This window comes from Ambystoma mexicanum, chromosome 3q (genome assembly GCF_040938575.1).
Source record: "Ambystoma mexicanum isolate Mex_15411 chromosome 3q, UKY_AmexF1_1, whole genome shotgun sequence".
Lineage (NCBI taxonomy): Eukaryota > Metazoa > Chordata > Amphibia > Caudata > Ambystomatidae > Ambystoma > Ambystoma mexicanum.
In genome coordinates, this window is record NC_090926.1 from 2274543 (window position 1) to 2296088 (window position 21546).

Below are 21546 nucleotides of genomic sequence, written 5' to 3' on the forward strand. Positions count from 1 at the left end.
GAGAAAGCATCGCCCATGCTCCTCAGCTGGGGAAACCTGCTGGCGAACTTCGGGTACTTGGAGTTCGTCGCTGTCGCGAACAGGTCGATCCAGGGTTTGCCCCATCGTTGGAAGAGCCGATCCACTTGGTCTTGACACAGTTCCCACTTGTGGCATGAGCGCAGTTCCCTGCTCAGCGAGTCGGCGATGGTGTTCTTTATCCCTGCCAGGTGGAAAGGCACCAGAAACATCCCCTGGGCCACTGCCCAATGCCACAGCTCCTGGGCCTCCTTGGATACGGCCGGGGACCTGGTTCCTCCCTGCTTCCGTATGTAGAACATCATGGTGGTGTCGGTGAAGATCCTCACCACCTTGCCCTAGAGGGAGGGGAGAAAAGACTTGAGAGTCCGGAACACTGCTCGGAGCTCCAGGATATTGATGTGGAGTGACCTCTCCTCGGGGAGCCAAAGGCCTCTCGCGTGTAGATCGCCGGTGTGCGCTCCCCATCCTTCGAGGGAGGCACCGTCTCCTGATGTGCTGGGGTCTGAAAGTCTGTGCCAGCCGCGAGATGCACCCCACCAAGATCTTTTCTTCGAAGCTGTCCGCTGCTTGTATCCAACGGGCGTCGAGGAACTCCTATAGAGGGCGCATCCACAGCCTGCAAAGGCACACCAGGAAGATGCAAGAGGACATCATGACGAGGAGGGACTTGATGGATCTCACCCTGGCCACGTCCGTGGCCAGCAGACGCTGCACCTTGCCCAGGATGGCTTTCGTCCTTTCCTCCGACGGAGAAGCCAGTCGCGCCACTGTATCGAGCTTGGCTCCCAGAAACAGTGCAACCTGCGACGGAACTAGGTGGGATTTTGGGAAGTTTATGGAGAATCCCAGATCTTGGAGCAGTTGGACGGTCCTCGCTGTGTGCTCGATGGCGAGCTCCCTTGTCCTTGCCCGGATGAGCCCATCGTCCAGGTAGGGGTAAGCATGGGTCCCCTGCAGGTGCAGCCGCGCCGCCACTGGTGCTAAGCACTTGGTAAAAACCCTGGGCTCCGACTTCAATCCGAAGGGCAGGGCCTTGAATTGGTAATGCCGTCCTTGGACTACAAATCTGAGAAACTTTCGGTGTCCTTTAGAATGGGGATGTGGAATTAAGCATCCTCCAGGTCCAACGACGATAGGAAGTCGCCTGCATCCAGCTGTCCCAGCACGTGCCGGAGGGTGACCATCGGAACTTCTGGGTGGGCCTTGATGTATTTGTTTAACCGACGCAGGTCCAGGATGGGGCGCCAACCGCCTGTCTTCTTTCTGAAGAGGAAGTATCTTGAATATACTCCAGAGCCCCGGAGTCTCTTCGGGACAAGCTCGATGGCACCTTTCTTGAGCATCGCCCTTGCTTCTAGTAGCAGTTCAGGGACGTGATTTTCCTTCCTGGCCACGGGAGGAATGTGGGGGCACTTCTTTAGAAATTCGAGAGTGTGCCCGTGGGCCAGGGCATCCAGCACCCAATGGTCGGTTGAGATGGACTCCCACACGTTGACGAAGCTCGCCAGCCGGCCTCCCACCGGGGTGCTTCAGTGGGGGCCCGACACTACGGCCGGTTCAGTCCTGCTTGGAGGTGGCCTTGCCACCTTGGCCTCCCTGGCGACGGCGACGGGATCCTCCTGACTTGCCGTGCCCTCTGTAGGCTTTTTGCGATGAAGAACGGGCTGCCTGGCGGTACATTGAGGCACCACCGCCGAATTCTTTGGAGGCACCTTGCTTGCCTCCGGAGTTCCGAAAGGGCGGTCGTCGTTGCTGCAAAACCCCCAAGGCCCGTGCCGTCTCTGTGTCGGCTTTGATGGCCTGAAGAGATTAATCTACTGTTTTCCCAAACAGGTTGTTCCCGTCGAAGGGCGTGTCCAAAACTCTGGTTTGCACGTCCTGGCAGAAATCAGTTGCCTTGAGCCATCCCCGCCGTCGAAGGCAAACACCGTTGCCCAACTGGCGGAAACCAGTGTCGGCGATGTCCTTGGCCACCGTTATGGCGTGATCCGATGCCACCTCTCCTTCTTGCAGAATCTCCAGGGCCTCAGCCCTCTTGTCGTCTGATAGGAAGTCCATCAGGGGAGCAATCTTGTACCACAGCTCCCTGGCGTAGCGGGCCACGATCGCTAGGGCATTGGCCGCCTTGATCTTCGTCGCCGCCGACGAGATGACTCGTTGTCCCATGGCATCCAGTTTCTTTCCCTCGCCGTTGGGTGGGGAGGTAGAAGTCGAAGCTGTCGCCCCCGCCGCTTTCTTCTTGGCCGCCGCAGAGACGACCGAATCCGGGGTTGGCTGGGCCCTAAGGCATAGGGGGGCGGAATCCGGGACTCGGTACTTCTTCTCGTACCGATCCCTCTTGGCAGGAGCCATGGATGGGTTCTTCAGGACCGCAAGCCCCTCGTCCCAGATATCGTCGAGCAACGGAACCGCAAGGACCATCTTTCTGTTGGCCTCCCGCCATTGGTAGAGGAACCCTTCCTTCTTCTGTTCCTCGGGGCAGAGCTGGAAGAGCTCAGATGCCCTGGTGACCATGGCGTGGAAGGGGCCAATTTCGTCGGGCGGAGAAGCCCGAGGGGGTGGTGATGGAAGGTCTATCCAGTCGTTGCCGCCGTCATCATCCGTCCCTCTCGTCGAATCCGTCGCTGTGTCATCTCTGGGCTCCGGAGAGGGAGATGAAGGCTCTACGGGCCGCGAGGGCTGGAAGGGTGGGGATGGGTGAATTCTCCTCCACTTGCCTGGAGGACTTCCCGACGGGCCCGGTTCCGTCGGCTCGCCCGTCAGGGTTAGAGGCAACCTCGTCCTCATCTCCGTGCATAAGGTTTGGATTGCCATCAAAATGGCCGTGAGCTGTCTGCGGCTCAGGCAGTGGCTGCAGTGGACGAGATGGCTGCTCCTCCACTGGAGCCTCGTCGTCGCCGCCGTCGCTCTCCTCGATCACTTCCTGAGGATCTCTCCCCTGGGATCGAACCTTCTCGAACCTCTTGTTGAGGTCTTTCACGACTTCAACCAGCTCTTCCTCAGAGGCTATATCCGTGTCCGTAATGGCCATGCCCCCCCCCTCTTTTTCCAACTGGGCCTTGACGGGGGTCTTGTTGATGGGCTGGAAAGAGGATTCCTTCCGCGGCAGCAGGGAAACTCTGGGCCCCGAGGTCGCCTCCACAGGCTAAGCCAGGGTCGCCACGACTCCCTCGATAGAGGCCTTAGCCGGGAGAATCAAGGCCTTCACCACCTTGGGCGCGGTTGAGGCCTTCACCTTGGGGGGAGGGTCACCGCCTCGCTCCCCCTCGGCTGGTTCCTTTGAAATCGACCGGGGCCTCTCCAGAAGCTTACCCGGGTTCTCAGAATTCCTCTTCCCCGAGCCAGAGCGTTGGCTCGCGGTTGATGGCGTCTGTGGAAGCGCGCCCTGCTTGGCAGCCAAAGAGCCCGATCCTTCGGCGCTCCCGGTGCCCGCGGACTCGCGGTGCTTTGCCTTTTGTTGGGCCCCCGTCGCTGGGGCACCCTCACAGGACTTAGAAGACCGCTCGGACTTCTTCTTCTTCTCACCTACTGGGCCCTTCGCCAGCCAGCTTGCGAGTCAGGTCCGGCGGTCCCTCATGGTCCGTTCCGACAAGTTCTTGCAAAACGCACAGTCCTTTTCCACGTGCGTTTTGTCCTCGTGAAGGCAGTAGAGACATCTTGAATGCTCATCCTCCTTGAAAACATTCTGTAATCCGCATACAGGGCAGTTCCTGAACAGCTTGGATCCGGGCGTCGAGCTTCCCTTGTCCTGGGCCATGTCCACGAGGTAGGCCTCAGATCTTCTGGAATCCTCCGAGAAGAGTAACTCGATGAAAACTTCGCCCTTGAGGGGCGAAGAAAATTCCGAAACGGGTCCCCGTTGATCGGAAGTAGAAACGGTGGAGCTTGAGGCTCGATTGACTGAAAAAAATGAGATTAAACTCTTTGAAAAAACGCAACACGCAGTAAAAGCTCGAGAGCTAAAGCACGAGGACTCCCAACACTTGAACGTGCTGTAAAAATCTGAGGATGGCTGCCAGGGGAGGGGCTTAGGGAGAGGGCAGTCATTGGCTGGGGGCAGTATGACCCAGAGACCAGTGATTGGTTACTACTAAGAAAGACAGATCAGAAACGAAGCTGATACTTATTTTTTCTATACCGAGGATTCCCAGCCTGACGAAGGGGAATATTCATGAGCATGTGAATATATGCCAGGCCCCATGCTGGAGAACAGGGTTGCTGTTTAGGTCAAACCAAGTGACCTTGCCAGGTTCTTGTCATATATGAATAGGGTCTCATATCATATATTATAACAAAGAGCACATTTCTTTGAAAATAAAAAAAAGGCTCTGTGATAGGGGTTGCACAATAGGGGGGCATTGAATGTCAGAACTACTCAGGCGCACATGTTTGATCACGGACGACAGCCAGATGATTAAGGTGTACACAAAGGTTGAGAAAGCAGAAGGCAAAGTATCAGAAAAAGAAGATGATGCAAATCAATGGCCCAGGGACATTTGCTGGAACATAAGAGAGAAAAAAATCTACTCAAAGATGGTGCCAAATGTTTTCAGAACAAACAAGCCGGTTAAGAACAGGTCAACAGGCTAGGAGGTACAAGGTGAAAGACGTTTGCTGAGTTGACAAAGGAGCTTTGTCTGACAAGTCCATGAAACAAAGGTTGCCTGACAATTCACTTTCTTCTTTTGGAATCCCATCAGGAAACTGACAATTAAAGATTTCTTGCAGGACTTGTCAGCAGTGAGGTGTTCTAGTTTCCCAATATGTATCTTGATTCTTAATGTACTATGCATTAATACCCGCTACTTTTGCTTGACAGTTCTGCTGTGGTGACCAGTCTCTTGGAGATGACAGCAGGGATAACAATTCTTCTAACATTTCCAGAAGTGGTTCTGGATCGGGAGTGAACAAACACAAGTTGGTAGTGATCGTCTGGTTAAAGTTGTAGCATTTCAGAGGTTTCTGGCAGATTTGGGGGCTTTCAGATCTTGTCTTGAGCCATGTACTGGGATTGTGCAACATATGTACAACAGCAACACGTGCTGCTGAAGCTCCAGCCGAAAAGTAAATTCAACAGAAAAGGAGGGTTTGGTAGAGTATGCAACTTCAAGGATGTGGTCCTAGACTGGATCCCAAAAAACAGAGGTAGAACTGCTCCAGGAAAATCTTTCTAGAGATAGGTTATCAGAACGTGACTGCAAACAAAGCCTCTAGACCTAATTGTATTCAATGTACGACGACAAAAAAACTGAAAACGCCAGCAAAGTCAGGACACCAATCAATAGTCTGTGCTTCAGTTTGTTAATTTCATTAAAGATCAGGCTTAAAAATTATACATTTGTGTGCACAACTATAAACACTGGATCAATAAAACCTGAGGACTAAAATTCACTGAAGTATAAACAGCACAGCATGAAAACCGAGCTCACAGTGGGAGGAAGTCGGACTACAGCAGGTTTGTTACATAGAGATTCGTAAACAAACCAACCGCCTGGTTGGATTTAAAATATGGGAGAGTGGGAGACACCCACTCCATTTTAGTCAGTATACAGGCCTTTCACTCCCCAAAGCTTGGAGGTGCTATGCACGGATTAAACAGGATACAAAACCTTTTCGATGTCCCACCCTCCCTGAGTTGCACCTCAGATTACCTGCGCAACAACCGGCAAGGAGGCTCGTCAAATGCCTTCCTTTTGCTCATCATTACATTTTTATAGGCCTTCCTGGCCTCCTGTAGTGGTGCTGGCGTAGTCCTTGCTACCTCTTTTGCTCTTTAGACTAATACTCTTAGCTACCCTACAATCCCAGTCATACCAGGGATTGGTCTTAAAACCGGCCTTCTGCATCAGTAAACACAGGTAAGTAAACAAGTAGGAAAATTTAAGTTAAAACACTCGAGCAATCCTAGAATTAGATCCCTAACTCTTAGTAAATCCAGCACTGAGTTGGAATGGGGCATAGTGCCCTAGAGTCAGTCACCAGTTCCACAAGATATACTGTTCAGGTAGTTTTAATATTGGATTGAGCAATGGCAGTCGTTGCAATTAAGTGTTCCAAAAGTTTAGAAATGGTCAGGTAAGTAGCTCTCCCATTCCTGCCACATTAGTGAAGGGCCAGGAGGGATCCTTGACTGGAACACCACTGATCTGAGTCCAGCAAGGGAAAGATGGGGTAACAAACTTTACAGCCATGTAATCCTATGGAGGGGGGCATAACGGGTATGTTACCCACCTTACTCTGATTTTCCACAGACTATTATCAGAGATTCCAGAATTTGCTGGGCCCACTTGCTTCTGTGCTTGGCCTACTCGAGGGAGGTCCACAGGTCGTGGGTGCAGAGGTTGGTTTTGGATGCAGGATTTAGTTTTGGGGGATGGGGGGCGCGGTACCTGTATTACGTACGGTTCCAGAGACTGACCAGCTGGTCACACCCGACACGAACTAAAGAACACTTCAGCGGAGCAGGTCACCTCAGGGGAGCTCCACGGAGCGAAGAATATGGGATTCAACAGGAGTCACTGCGGTCAGGCGGCGACAGGCGATCTTCATTTGGTTAACAAAGCAGCAGGCCCTGCACGGCTTCTGTTGAAACTGGAAGGCTAAAAATGCAGGAGCAGGCATCTTTTAGCACAAGTTAAAGACCCTCCAAGTTCCAAGGATGCACTGGCTAAAGCAAGGTAATCCAGGAGAGAGCTTGGCAGTGCACTGGATGGTCCAGGGACACTTATGAAGTCTCAGCAGGAACGTTTCCTCAGGCAGGGGTTGAGACTGTCCCATGGGTCAAAGCAATGAGGAGTTCTTGAGATCAGGACAGAGGGGCAGAACTTCACCGGGACTTGGCTGGAGGCAATGCTGGTCAGCTACAACGGTCGTCCTTGGGACGTCAGCAGGCTGCACTTTTTCCTAGGGGTCTTGGCTCCAACGATGATCTCTTCAATGACTGCAGGAATCCTCCTTTTATTCCGAATTTGGACTGGAGTCACCACCACGTCCACCAATGGTAAGGTTCTGCACCATTCAAACTGGCAGATGCTGTTCAATCATGGACAGCCACTGGTCAAACATTCTACTCACAATCAGACAATGACACAGATTTTGACTGGGACCAGAAACTCCCAGTCCCAACATCCATCCTCCCTCAGAGCACCACTTTGCGTGTGAAGGTAGAGGCTTTGCCTGGGAAAGGGCTATCCATATATGGCAACTCCAGACACAGCACAGTAGGAAGAAGGTCAAAGGACAACATGGCCAAAGAATGGCAAAAACCATGTGCCATGGCCCTTTTGAAGGATATGGTACTCTTTATGGCATTATGCAGTAAAATGCAAAATTGCATGAGAAAAAAGTCAAAAACATGGTAGAAAAATATCCACTGCCCATCCTGGACACATTGTATTTGTAACCACAAAGTTACAAAAGAAAACGTTTGATACCAAGTATCCTAACCGCACTTCACTTGAAAGTGATGTGTGCAGCTTTGAAAATGCAAGGACTATGCTAAGGGAGACCAGGTCTCCCAGTACTGATAGTCTTAGGGACTGATCAGTTTCCCCATGAAAATTAGCACAAAGTAAGGGAAGAAAAGCAGAAGACTTTACTTACCTCCAAATGTCTGGTCAGCAGTCAAGCAATAGCAAAAAGAAAGGGTGCCCCATAGAAGTGTATTGGAGGAAAGCAGCACACATCTTTCCTAACAGCCATCCATTGCTCAATTCTCCTGCCAGTCAGTATGTCATGATATAATGTTCAATTGCCTGTCAACACCGTCCTCATCCCATCCCTCCCCCAGGAGGTTTACCTGGGCTAACCATCAGGTAGTCTTCCTTTTGGGTGGTTTACTTCAGGCACTGAGAGACACAAAATTAGGAGACAAGTGAGTCACTGGATGCTTGGGGGCGGGGAGGTGTGAAGCTTTCACAAGGGAACACATCTAAACCTGTGACATATTCAGTTCCTCCTTTGCTTGAAATCAAACTGCTCTTTGCAGACTCCAGTCACCTTTCCCTCCTACAGAAGAAATAATAATGTGTATTATTTGTATTATTATGTGTATTCCCCAGCTAAATTCTTCACTGAAACTGCACTGAACCTGCACCTGGGCCACTCTCACCGACCTCGGTCCTTGGCCCAGCCACTCTCCACCTGCACTGCCTCCCTGGCAACCCCTGCACTGCGGGACTGTCTCTGTATCCCTACAGCCCCCCCTTCCCAGCACTTGTCTGCACTTACCTTGCACTTGCCACCAGCTGGCCCTATTTATTTATTTTTTATTCTACTTACCCTGTACTGCACTCCCCCCCCTCCCCTTCCCCTTGCACTTTTTCCCTTCCCCCTACCCCTGCACTTGCGCGATCTAAATGACACCTGGCCTAGTAGGATCGTTGTCTGTCTTCCCCTTGTTCCCCCCTCCCTGCCTCGTCGCGCCTTGAAACACTTGTGTATAGGCGCGTAACAAATGCCATATCATATCATATCATATAATAAAACCCTTGTGATGCCATCCTCGGGTCCGCGAAGCGAAGAAAATGGAACCCTTTATCACCCAGCAAACAGCAAAAATGGACAACACAAAACAAAGCTGCTGTGGGTAGCCTGAAAAGAACCAGGGGGTAAGTGAAACAGCTTTTAAACATTGCCAATCACTCGGACAAGTCCCAGAGCACAGAGAAAAAAACAAACGCTTAGACAACCTGTGGAAGCTCGGCAGGTCCAATTGGATTAACAGGGCCATGAAAAGGTGGGTGAACGTATTACTGGGGACGAGTTACAGGTAGAGTCTGCGCATATGGTCACAAGACCTTCTGCAACACAGACCGCTCCAACTACATGCTCTGAGGGGTTGTGGTGCTGGAGGCTTACCCAATTTGCATCATGGGTCAACATCAGCACTGCCAGACTACTAGATGGGCATTGTTGGCTACCTGACAGCAGCACTGTTGCCAGCATCAGATCGTATCCCTGGTAGCTTTATATACTCCCCAACTGCAATGATTCTTTACTGGAATCAACATTGCTAAACCAGAGGATATATTTTACAGAGGTGATCTTTGACTTTCCAAATTAAACAGGTTCCAATAACCTTTTAACAGCTCATAGTTTCTTTCCCATAACATGTGCCCTTGCCTGCTGCCTTTACACCACTGCATCGTTTCCTATGGATGACATTTATTCCTGTTACAATAAATCTTACTTGTGGAACTATACGGACCCTTATGTGATCCATCTTGAGCGGGAGTCTCCTGTTGACCCTGAACTCCCCCAGTGATCGTAACATGGCAGGGTCAAACTATGATAATGAACTAGCCATTTTCCAAGGGTACTTACCTGTGACCGTGCATTTCATTTTCTCTTGCACGGGCAACCAGATGAAGGTGTTTTTGGAATAACATTGTGAGGGCAGACCCTAATTTGAATGTTATAAAGTGTATTGTGCCTTTAAGCACCCTGCTAACCTACTAAGAGTTTATGCTTGACTTTACAAGTAGTTTCTTTTGAGATGAGGGTAACCCTTTTGCTCAGTTGTGGGCTGACTTATCTCATACCTTGAACACAGGGGATGAAAGCAACCTTGCTAGCAATCATTTATGCAAAGTTGTTTGTCTTTAGATCAATGAAATGCACTGATCTTCAGCAACCATGTCTGAAGTTTGACTGAATTGTGCACTAAAAGGGTTCATCATGAATATGCTCAGTCTGTTACTGGAGCCATTGGGATGCTTGCTGTTTTTCTCTGGCTCTTTAAATTTAATCTGACTGTTCTTGTCGCTAAATAAAACAGAGTAACTAGTTGTTTGTGTTCCAAAAAATTAAAAAAATCTTTAACCCCCCACAAAAAAGTGCTTTTTAACACTAAAGAGCATGAATATATGTAACTTTTCTCTGAGGTGGCCAGCATATAGAGAAACCTCACATTTATTAATGTCTTGAGACACGCCACTATCTATGCCGTGCAGCAACATGATTAAATGAGCACCATCACCTCACCATGATTCCATGCTCTTTAAAGTGGGCTGCAAGAACAGTTCTCTCCTTTTATATGGGGATGTCCCCTGGACCCATCATATTCCAAATCTCCTGCCGCCCGTCTTCTCGCTCATCATTCCCATACCATGGAGATACGTTTCACACGGTTAAGTAGGCCAACACACTGACATCTGACCCATAGCATCAACATGAAACAAAGAGGATGTATGCCAGAGCAAGTAGTAACATAATAAGCATCAGCTCAAACTGTATGGGGGACTTTAATGGCAGATGAATATTTATTCCGAGAAAAATAGTTTTAAGCTAAAGAATCAGTTTGTAGGGATACATGTAAAAGAGGTAAAGCCTTTTTATCCATGTTTCAGAAATACTTCAAGGGCTTTTGAAAAATGTTCAAGGGTGTACAGTAACGCTAAATCTTATTGAAACGAGTTGAGTGCACATCGGTACAGAAATCGCACGATGAGGGGATCTTACTGTTAATCCATGGAAGAAGTATTTTTAAGAGCCATCCTTTTTGGAATATTGCTAGAGTTCACACAAAGGGATAATGAACATAATGTTCACTTCTGTGTTTTTAATAACACCCAGGGCATTAGGTCAATCTAAACCAAGAAAATCAGACAAAGTGAGTGGCCTTGAATCTATCACAAAGGATAAACTATCAAAGGGAGTGGCACTGATTCCATAAAAGAAGGCCAATGATCAAAGCGACTATCACTGCATCAATGACAGGGCCAGCAATGAGAGAGTAACTGAATCCATTACAGAGGGCCAGTGCTCAAAGGGAGGGGCGCTGTTCCACAGAGGGCCAGTTATTAAAGTGAATGCTACAGAACATATCACAAAGAGTTAGGAGTGATGGGGAATGCCACTGAATTTATAAAATATAGCCAATGATCGAAAGAAGGGCCGCCATAAAAGTCCTCACCTAATGTTACTGCAGAACTTGGTTCTAAACCGCTAGAGGATGGGGAGGGTTTTGCCTGGAATGAGAGTGTTGGTGTTAAACACTTACTCGGTAGAGAAGTTCTTCTGGTGTCAGCACTTTCCCATCTTCATCCAACCTAAAAAAAGAAAGAAAAAAGAAATAGTCAGCTGGAATGAGAGCAAATGAAAGGGCGACATATCCTTGCTAGAGTGAGAACAGCCTATCTTGGCGTTTAAGTGCATGCTGAGTCTATGTTAAATTATTAGTGCTGATCCTATGTTAAAGTATATGGGAGTGCAAAAAAGATATTGAAATATAGAGTGCCTCTTTTCTGTTAAATATTAGTGAGAGTGGAGTATATGTTGAAGTTTTAATGAGTGCTAAGTCTATGTTAAGTGTCAGAGTGAGCTAAATGTATGTTCAAGTACTATGAGGATGCAAGTGTGCGTTACTATGTTGAGCACTGAGCCTATGTTGACATATTCGTGAGTGCTAAATTATCTCAATTATCAGTGCATGCCAAGATTATGTTGAAATGATAGTCAGTGCTGAGACCATATTGCAGTATTAAGAGTCTAGGTTAAAGTCTTAATGAGCACAGAGAAAATGCTAAAATATTAGTCAGTGCCAAGTATATGCTGAAGCATTAGTGAATGCTGAAACGATGTTGAAGTATTTTTAGAACTGTTATTGTTCAGGATTTTATATGAAATGCTATTTTATTTTATTATAAAGTGCAAAGAACTCTTGTGTATGGGCTAACATTGAATGGAAGGAGCCACAAGAGATCACAGGAAACCAGAAGTCCTATATTGAGATGTAAGGTTACTGACAGGACAAGACCGTTCTTAATTGCTTTTTGAAGCAGAAGTAAGTAACTGGATGCTTGGGGGCGGGGAGGTGTGAATCTTTCACAAGGGAACACATCTAAACCTGCGACATATTCAGTTCCTCCTTTACTTGAAATGAAACTGCTCTTTGCAGACTCCAGTCACCTTTCCCTCCCACAGAAGAAATACTAATGTGTAATAAAACCCTTGTGATGCCATCCTCGGGTCCGCGAAGCGAAGAAAATGGAACCCTTTATCACCCAGCAAACAGCAAAAATGGAGAACACAAAACAAAGCTGCTGTGGGTAGCCTGAAAAGAACCAGGGGGTAAGTGAAACAGCTTTTAAACGTTGCCAATCACGGGGACAAGTCCCAAAGCACAGAGAAAACAACAAACGCTTAGACAACCTGTGGAAGCTCGGCAGGTCCAATTGGATTAACAGGGCCCCAAGGTCCCACTGCTCCCAGAAGTGTTGCTGCTTGCTCTGCATGGCCGGACATGAAAAGGTGGGTAACCGTATTACTGGAGACGAGTTACAGGTAGAGTTTGCGCATATGGTCATAAGACCTTCTGCAACATGGACCTCTCCAACTACATGCTCTGAGGGGTTGAGGTGCTGGGGGCTTACCCGATCTGCATCATGGGTCAACATCAGTACTGCCCGACTACTAGATGGGCATTGTTGGCTACCTGAGAGCAGCACTGTTGCCAGTATCAGATCGTATCCCTGGTAGCTTTATATACTCCCTAATTGCAGTGATTCTTTACTGGAATCAAAATTGCTAAACCAGAAGACATATTTTACAGAGGTGATCAGTGACTTTCCAAACTAAACAGGTTCCAATAACCTTTTAACAGCTCATAGTTTCTTTCCCATAACGTGTGCCCTTGCCTGCTACCTTTACACCACTGCATCGTTTCCTATGGATGACATTTATTCCTGTTACAATAAACCTTACTTGTGGAACTATACGGACCCTAATGAAATCAATCTTGAGCGGGAGTCTCCTGTTGACCCTGAACTCCCCCAGTGATCGTAACATGGCAGGGTCAAACTATGATAATGAAATAGCCATCCTCCACAGAAGCACTGGCCACTTTCTCTTAGAAGATTTACTATCTTCACACGTTGGCATTTAACAAATCGGAAGACTTGTCTGAATACTAAGCAGGCCTACAGCCCTGAAACGACTACAGTCTCGTAGGATTCATACGTACAATATCCTGACCTTTTTGTTTGCGCAGCAGGAATTGTTCAATTTCTTCGAATGAGTTAATCTTGTTAGATGACTGTAATGACTACTTTAATTTAACTATTTTCTTTCACCTGTGATTTGTCTGGTCCAAGAATTTAGTTTTGTAAATATACATGTATATTTTGTCTGTATATACCTTTAATAAAAACCTGTTGTATGATTTTGAATTTATGTCATATGTCTTTGGTTGTTTTTAGATGTTTTCTTTTCTCAAATTCAAATATATAAAAACTTTAATTCTATCAGAGTGTACTCTCACCTTGCTGTTTCTCTTAGTGACCCTTTGGGCACAGATCCAAACCCTCCTCTCCAAATTCATTACTTTTTTTTGTAAATCAATGACAATGAAATGAATATTGCTCTATATGTGGATTTCTTTTTTGTCTGTTAAATAGTACTTCATATTAGCATTAGGGGTACCCCTATTTTTTGTATTTCAATCCAGTACAGCAGGGTTCAGAAACCTCAGTAGCAGACAATTTCTCCAGCAGTCTTTCAGGTTTGTTTTCCAATGAAAATATCTCCAATGGCCCTAGATGTCCGCAGTTATCCACACATTGGGGCTGGGATAACCCATACCCACAGCTATGCACCTTTCAAAGATTTGGCAGCCAAGGACAGCACACCAAAAAACATATTGAATAAGGAAAAAGACTAAACGCAAAGAAATACAGCAAAAGGTTTAGGTGACTCATAAAAAGGCACCTCAAAAATAGAGTACTGCCCCAAAATAATGGGGCACCTACTTATACCTTTCTTGGCATCACTGGGGGTGCAGATTATGGCCAGATCACTTATTATTGAACTGGAGCTAGTTTCGCTGCATCCAGTGTTTTAGCGATCTGAAGACCACATCTAGACTATTGTTTTCTTGAGCCGAATCGAAAATCCAGTTGGTTTAAAAAATAAAAGAATTGTTTACATAGCAATGGTCCATATTAACCCAGCAGAAGGTCATAAATTGGTTTTGTGTAGACGTTAAAGAAAAGGGGGACCCATTCGGCACCCCATATTGCATAAAGGTGGCCCCATCCAAGTCCTGATGGACTTGCACAATTTAATTGGTTGACAAGAAAGAATATTGAAACCACTTCAAAGCATTGTCATACCATCCGACCACTGAACACAGTCCATGATGGATGGTCCGTTGGTCCAGGGTGCGAAACACAGCCAGCAAATCAAGCATCTTGAGATCAGAGTGCTGATGTTTATCCATATTCCAAAGTAACTCCTGTCGCCAGTGCCGTCTCTGTACCCCATATAAACCCTGCATTGTCTGTAACCCAAGCAACAATGGGTCTCCATAAATGTCTGATATTGTAAACGTCCCAACTTTCTCCAAATTTTTTGTCAAGAATGGGCTGTTTAAAATTGACCTCCAGTTACAAGGTAGATCTGAATCCAAGGTAAGTTTTTTCAGGAACTGTGTAATAAATGTTTTATTTTTTAAGATTCAGAGGTACAAGTGCACGAGCTAAAGTCTAATTTTTTTAACGCTGTAGTAAAAATGGTAGTAGATCTTCTATATAATCCTTTACAATCTGTGATGGGCTGGGGTTACCCAGGCATGATGTAGGATTTAACAGAGCAATAATGGATATAGTATCCTTGATAGTAGCTTTCACCAAATCAAAGGGTGTTTCTGATTTGGTCGGATGATTGCTGGATTCCAAGTTTACATTCTGTGCATTATTTTCTAAAACATTTATATTTGGAATGCTCTACTGGATTTCTGCATTTTCTCCTCAAAGAATGATGCATCTCCTGTAGACAGTCAAGCAGGTTTGTGCTTTGGTTTGATTCCAATAACTTAAATATTTGGAAAATGTGTTTTAGAGTTTGCACCTACTTGGATCTCTTCTTTGCGTTCTTGTAAACATAATACGTTTTCAAGCGATTTATTTTTAGACCACTTTTCCTGCACATTCCCCAAGGCTACTGGCAAGGTAATGGAGGTTTGGTGGGTACCACCGTTGATGTGTTTTACAATTCTGTTTAACAACTTTTAGCAGTGATACGTTATTTGTAATGTTAGGTAGCATGAACTTGCTTGGGCAGATTTGAAGGAAAATCAATTGCCTGAATAGCTTATTTTACTAGTAGCAGAAAGAAATTCACGTATTAGCAATTTAAGTGAATTTATGTTTTTTTTTAGTATCTACTGTATGCTGTACTGGATTAAATGGGGGAATTATGTTAAAGTCAGAGGCAGAGGTGTTGGTAACAGTGATATTTTTGAAGGTTTTTCTCTGCAGCACAATACAAGCCACGAGTATGACATGTTACTGAAAGTGACAAAGACATATAGAAGAAAGAAGAGCTTTGTGCAGCAATAGGGGATTATCCGAGTTTCATAGAACTACCTCTAGTCAGTAATAACCTACATGGCACAGACCCAATCATTCCAAAGGAAGGGACCCGAGCTAGGCGACACAAACTGACTATGACAAAAACTGACGCACTTTAAGGGAGTATCAGTTGAGGGCGTGTTGCAGAATAGCAAGCTAAAAGCCGTTCTCGTAGTCCAGCCTAGAATAAACAACCACAACGACAGCTGTCCCTTTGTGGGAATGGCATATATGGAAACAATGCTTTTCAGTATTTTTGATTACACTGACAGGTCTTTCTTACTGCCCCAATAAGTGGGAGGAATGTCAAATTCGAATGAATCTGTTTGGGCATTAAGCCCATCAAACTTTTTACTAAAATATTAGTGAGTGTGGAACCTACCTTGAAATTGTACTCTATATTTGAATCATTGAAAAGCGCTGAAGTTTAAGTGCAACTTTAACAATGGCTCAGTGAATGCAGCATGTATTTCGAAATATCAGTGAATGTAGGGTTTAACAAATGTGTGCCAATCCTCTTGTGAAGTATACGTGAGTTCCAAGCCAATGTTATAATAGAAAGGAGTGAGCAATGTGTGCTGCAGTATGAGACATCAGTGAGTAAATACAGGAGTACTTTGTAAAGATGTTACAATATTAGTAGGTGCAGTGCCTATATCAAAGAATCTGGAGTGATGGTTGGAAGCATTGGTGTAGGCTCTATACTAAAGCACAAGTGAGTTCGAAGACCATAGTGAACTCTAAGTGAGTGTGAAATCAATACTGCATTGGTACAGAGTTCAAGTTCAAATACTTAAGTGAGTGCTGCACCTATATTAGAGGTTTAGAGGATGTTGCGTTTATGTTGAAAGAAAACAAGTATAGGTCAGTGCTCAGCTTATGTTGAAGTATAAGTCAGTGCTCAGCTTATGATGGAGTATAGGTCAGTGCTCAGTTTATGTTGAAGTATCAGTGAAAGCAGTCAGAATGTTGTGCGTGTGCGTGAGCAGCAGTTGCCTCTCACCTGTATGTCTTGCAAAGGACCAGACGTGAGTACACAGAGTCAAAGTCACGTTCTACCTCTCTGCCAGCAGCCTAAATGAGAAGTGAAGATGGCAAGAACAACTGTTACCTTCCAGCTGGTTAACTTACTCTGTTTGGCTCTTCAAAGAGCATGTGTAGTAAGAAGATGCTCAGCCCACTGAACCCCTTCCCAACTTCAATAAACTGTTTGCTAGCAATGTTGCAGAGCTTTAATCCTTTTAGCTAAGTGTTAGCAATACCCCAATCACTTTAACCCTCAGAACTATGCAGAGTCATCACATTAAGCATCTATGTAATTCAGTATTAACGGACCCTACCAGTTTAACACTTGCTATGCATTACTATCCAGTGCTATACAGTATTGAAGAACGAAGCACTTTGACCACCTGTGCAAGACAGTTTTCATGTTTACAAGCATTTTAACTCTGCACCATTGAGTAACATTCTACTAAGCAATGCTGTGTAAATCTATACAGAATTTCAACTCTTACTCAAACGTTCTACATTTAACCTGGTCTGCTGTAATGTGTCCAGTATTGTAAACCTTTGCCATATGCTGTATTTGTTTGCCCTGCACATTAATCCTTTATGCTTTATAGTAACAGCACTGGAAGCCATGCAATAATAATGTATGCAAGCTTTAAACCCACTAACGTTCAGCATTAAGGCCTCTTACAGTTTGAACGCTTACTGCAACAATGTTTCTGGGGATTGTAAACCTTTACAATAACGTGACACAGCGTTTTACATTTTGTAGTCCATAATCTGCAAAGCTTACTACCTTAGCTATCAAAGACAGAGAAAACTCTTGGCAATCTTTGAACATTGTACCTCTTCAATGAAGAGCCATGGGTGGCAGGGACCCCCAAGCAGAGATGGTTTCTTCAAGCCATGGTCAAAGATGGCCTTCAGGCTAGGACACAGAGTGCCCCGCACCAGATCTGTCACCCCTTCCGTCACTGAATCATCTCCGGCGATGGAGTACTGCCAAAGAAAAAGGGGGTTAAAAGGAGATCCTACATACAAGACATAAACCCAGTGAAAGAAAAGAAAGTTGCTCAATACTGTGACCACAGTATTCAAGAGTCTATAGATGTCTTTCCTCCATACTTCACAATTCATAAAGCATGCCAGCAGGCATACATTGGCCGAACCTCCACCCTCACAGGGGACATACCTTGCACATGCTGTCGGACTCAACTGCAAGTCCTTTTTCAGTGTAAAAATATACTGGACTTATTTGCAGAGATAGAGTGCGGGATGCATGAATGAAAGGAGACTAGGAGAATCGCAGACACTATGGTGAGTAACTTAACTACTCCTATGTCCCATCCCCATTGCTCCATTTTTGTGGGACATTATCAAGTAGACCACAAAACAGGAAGAGGGCAGCCGAACAATGCAGTTAAAGAGAAATGTTTTGAGTATTGACAGCTCAAACTGGATATCTAAAATTAAAATTTGTTTCCAGAAAGTGTGGGGAGTAGCCCATTTCATTACTTTGCAAATACCCTTGAGCAGAACATGCCTCTGAAAAGCCATAAGTGCACCCAAGGATTTCCTCATCTCCCCTCGTTTAGCAGCTCCTTCTCCCCGAGGCCCATTTCAACACTCAACTTTTCCTCAGGCCTTGGCAGCCTGCTACTTCACTTTGAGCATTGAACTTGGAGACCTTGCAGCCGCCTAACCTATTTAACCTGTGTTTCCCTATGTGAGACGCAGGGTCATCCAAAGAGCTTGCTGCACAAGCCGCTCTAATTGTTCCTGCTAACCCCTTCATATCACTTGCTACCTTCTCACCTTTTTAGCTCTACAGTTGTGACAAGCTCATCATTACCTGTCCCTGCATTCTCTGTCTGTCTACTGTTACTGAACACAGTCCAGTCCAACTTCTTATGTATCTGCTGGCTCTGCCTAACAGGTGCTTTTTAACTGCATTGTGTAAAATTCAAATCTAGCTATCATTTTAACTTGCTGGCTCTGCCTAAAAGGTGCTTTTTTAACTGGATGCCATATTCAATGTTGCTTTTAACCATATTTTCTCATCTAGAGCTGTTTTACATCTGCTGCCCTGTGAAACATTGATATTTCCCTCTACATCGGATTTTCAACTTGCCGTTCTTAAATCTGTTGCCCTTGCCTGAACTCCACTTCTAAGGATCTTATTCAGCTGCCTGTCGGCTGCTAGGCCGCCTGGTGAGTTCCTCATGCACAGTGCAGTCCCTCTTCCTGACCCCCCCCCTATACACAAGTGTTTCAAGGCGCAACGAGGCAAGGGAGGGGGAACAGAGGGAAGACAGAGACCATGATCTTACCAGGCCAGGTGTCATTCAGATCGCACAAGTGCATTGGAAGGGGAAAAGTACAGGGGGGTAAGGGGGAGGGGAACAGTGCAGTACATGGAAAAAAAGAATAAATAAATCAACAAATAGAAAAAACGGCCAGCTGGTTGCAAGTGCAAGGGTAAGTGCAGACATCAGATGTCAATTGCTGGTAGGGGGACTGTAGGGATACAGAAAACAGTCCTCAAGTGCAGGGGTTGCCAGGGAGGCAGTGCAGGAGTGCAACTGGCGGGGGAGGTGACCTGGGCCCGAGACCAGAGGGTGGCCAGATAACGAGTGCAGTTTCAGTTTCTGCCAGGAATTCAGCAGGGGAGAGAAAGCAGAAGCAAAGAGGAAGGTTTTGAGGTGCTTCCGGCACCAGAGATGGTTCTCCTCAAGTTTCAGGGAGGCAGGAAGACTGTTCCTGAGGGAAGACCCAGCCGAAGAAAGATCTACCCCCAACTCATTGCTTGGAGAAGCGACTTACCCTGAGGGAGTTGGAGGCGGATGAGCGAAGAGCTCGAGAATTTAAAAGATATTTAGGAAGAGAGAGTTGAAGGTATTGCGGCCCCAGAAGGCCTTGTGGACAATGTAGAGGGTTTTGAACTTAAGCCTCGCAGCCGCTGGGAGCCAGTGCAGAGATTTCAGTCCTGGAGAAATACTATCCCTGGGCTTCAGGCCAAGGACAAGTGTTGCTATCCTGCTCTGGATAAGTTGCAGAGAGTAGAGAGTAGAAGCAGGCAGATTTAGAAAGAGACTGTTGCAATAGTCCAGAGCTCTGGAGACAGTGAGCTCCTGGGGGAAGGAGAGGAAAGGAAGAATACCTCTGAGGAGGTGCAGCTGGTAGTGTGACTTCTTAGAGATGTCAGAGATGTGAGGAGAGAAGGAGAGTGTGGAGTCGAAGATGATCCAGAGGTTTTTAGCCTCACAGGTGGGAGCAGGAAGAGGGCCAAGAGAGGCCGGCCAGAGAGTGCAGGAAAGGAGGGTGCGGGTGTGCCGATGAGGAGAATCTCGATCTTACTGGCATTAAGGCACATTGGCGGCACACCACTCCTAGATGGTAGACAGACAGAGATGAGAGAGGCAGAAGAGGTGGCTGAGGGTAGCCTGAAAATGAGCCGAGTGTCATCCGCATAGCACTGGAAGTTGAGGCAGAGAGCGGCAATGCAGTGGGCAAGAAGTGCCAGGTATTGGTTGAACAGCCTGGGAGAGAGGTTAGACCCCTGGGGAACACCACAGGTAGAGATAAAGATAGAGAAGAGGAAGGACCCAAGTTGAACCTGGGAGGGTCGTTCACAGAGGAAAGAAGTCAGCCACGGCAGGGCCTGACCGGTGATCTCCAGGTTATCACGGAAACGGTTGAGCAGGATGGCATGGTTGACCGTGTCAAAGGCAGAAGAGAGATCAAGTAAGATGATGTCACAGGGGGTGTTGGAATCAAGGTTGGAGAGCAGGTCTTCATGGATGTTCAGGAGAGCAGTTTCCGTGCTTCTGGCAGCTCTGAAGCCAGACTGATGATCATGGAGACAACCAACAGATTCAGTGTGAAGATTGAGCTGGGAGATGGCCAGCTTTTCCCAAGAGTTTGCCCAGGAAAGGTGTGGTGGAGATTGGGCAATAGTTAGCTGGGCAGGATGGGTCGGCAGAGGGTTTCTTAAGTAGAGGGTGCACAAGGAAGTGCTTCAGGGGGAAGGGAAAACTCCAGTGGCGAAGGAGTGGTTGCAGAAGTTGGCCAGGGCAGGAGCCAGTGTCACGACCCACTTCCTGAAACCCCCCCCCGGCAGGCCCATGGGCCAGGAGGGGTCTCGGCTCGGGCCCCCAACAAGCTTAGGCATCCTTTGCCTAGGCCCTCTTGGGGCCAGTCCTGGCACCTTTGGCGCCAGGCTCATACTTAATGAAGACTTGTGCTTGGGAACTACTTTATTTCAATGCCAGTCAACATGGAGGCATCCACATAGCTTGGCTCCTTGGAACCAAGCTATGCAGTATAGTGTTTTGGGTGTGGTAGCCTAGGGACCATTTTACCTGGACTACTTTCTTGATGCTATTTAAACCACACCTGACTTGGAGAACACACTTCGCGTTACTTTGCAATCCTGCAACGTGGCGCTCATCGTGTTCAGCAGCATCTGCGAACCTCGGAAGAACAGCACCTGAAAAACAAAAGGGACATCGTTATTAGCAGCAGCTTACCTGTGATTCCACCGCTAGCTGCCCTCTGCTCCTGCAAACAGCATCCAAGGAACAGCGAGCCTCCCGGACCGTCAGATCTGCAAAAGGAGAGAAACAAGACATTAGACATTTACAATTGTGCCTGCAGCTTACCTCTCAAGTCGTCCATCGACCAGCACCGCCTTGGGACTTCTTGCTCCGGGAGAGCACCGCAACCTACGGGAACAAACGACAACAGGTTAGCAAAGGCAAGGCATCATAGCGCTGCGCATAACGCCTACTTACCGCATCAAGGCGCTCTCGAAACATCATTACCTGCCGGTGAGTCAAAATTCAGCCAACGTTCCACAGCGAAATTCTGCGCACCTAAGGAGAGAGAAAAGACATTATTGCATCCAAGAAAGGCTTACAGTATAACAGTAATAAAACCTACCTGAAAGACTCTAAAGGGCAGCATCAGTGAAGTAATTAGATCGCACTCGCCCACAAAGGACAACGCGCCCCTGCCAAGAAGGCAGGACGGAGAGCACGCCAAAACCCATAACAAGGTGAGGAAAGGTCCGGGGAGGGGCTGCAGGCATACGGGGTGTTGGGAGGCTTTTACCCCAGTTGCCCAGTCTTGAACATTGCCCACCTGTTTTCCAGGCAGAACTTCCCCG

General features: G+C 46.8%; 1 protein-coding gene across 18 annotated transcripts in view; it reads right to left on the reverse strand.

Moving 5' to 3' along the window:
• The window catches only part of SGSM3 (small G protein signaling modulator 3), a 685370-nt gene that overhangs the window by 30176 nt on the left and 633648 nt on the right, over nucleotides 1–21546 (reverse strand). For all 18 annotated transcript variants that reach the window (XM_069652912.1, XM_069652902.1, XM_069652903.1 and 15 more), the window contains 3 exons: nucleotides 17226–17378; nucleotides 16375–16445; nucleotides 11024–11072 (listed from right to left, as the gene is read on the reverse strand). In XM_069652912.1, the coding sequence (XP_069509013.1) occupies nucleotides 11024–11072; nucleotides 16375–16445; nucleotides 17226–17378 (273 nt within the window). The remainder of the gene's footprint in view (nucleotides 1–11023; nucleotides 11073–16374; nucleotides 16446–17225; nucleotides 17379–21546) is intronic.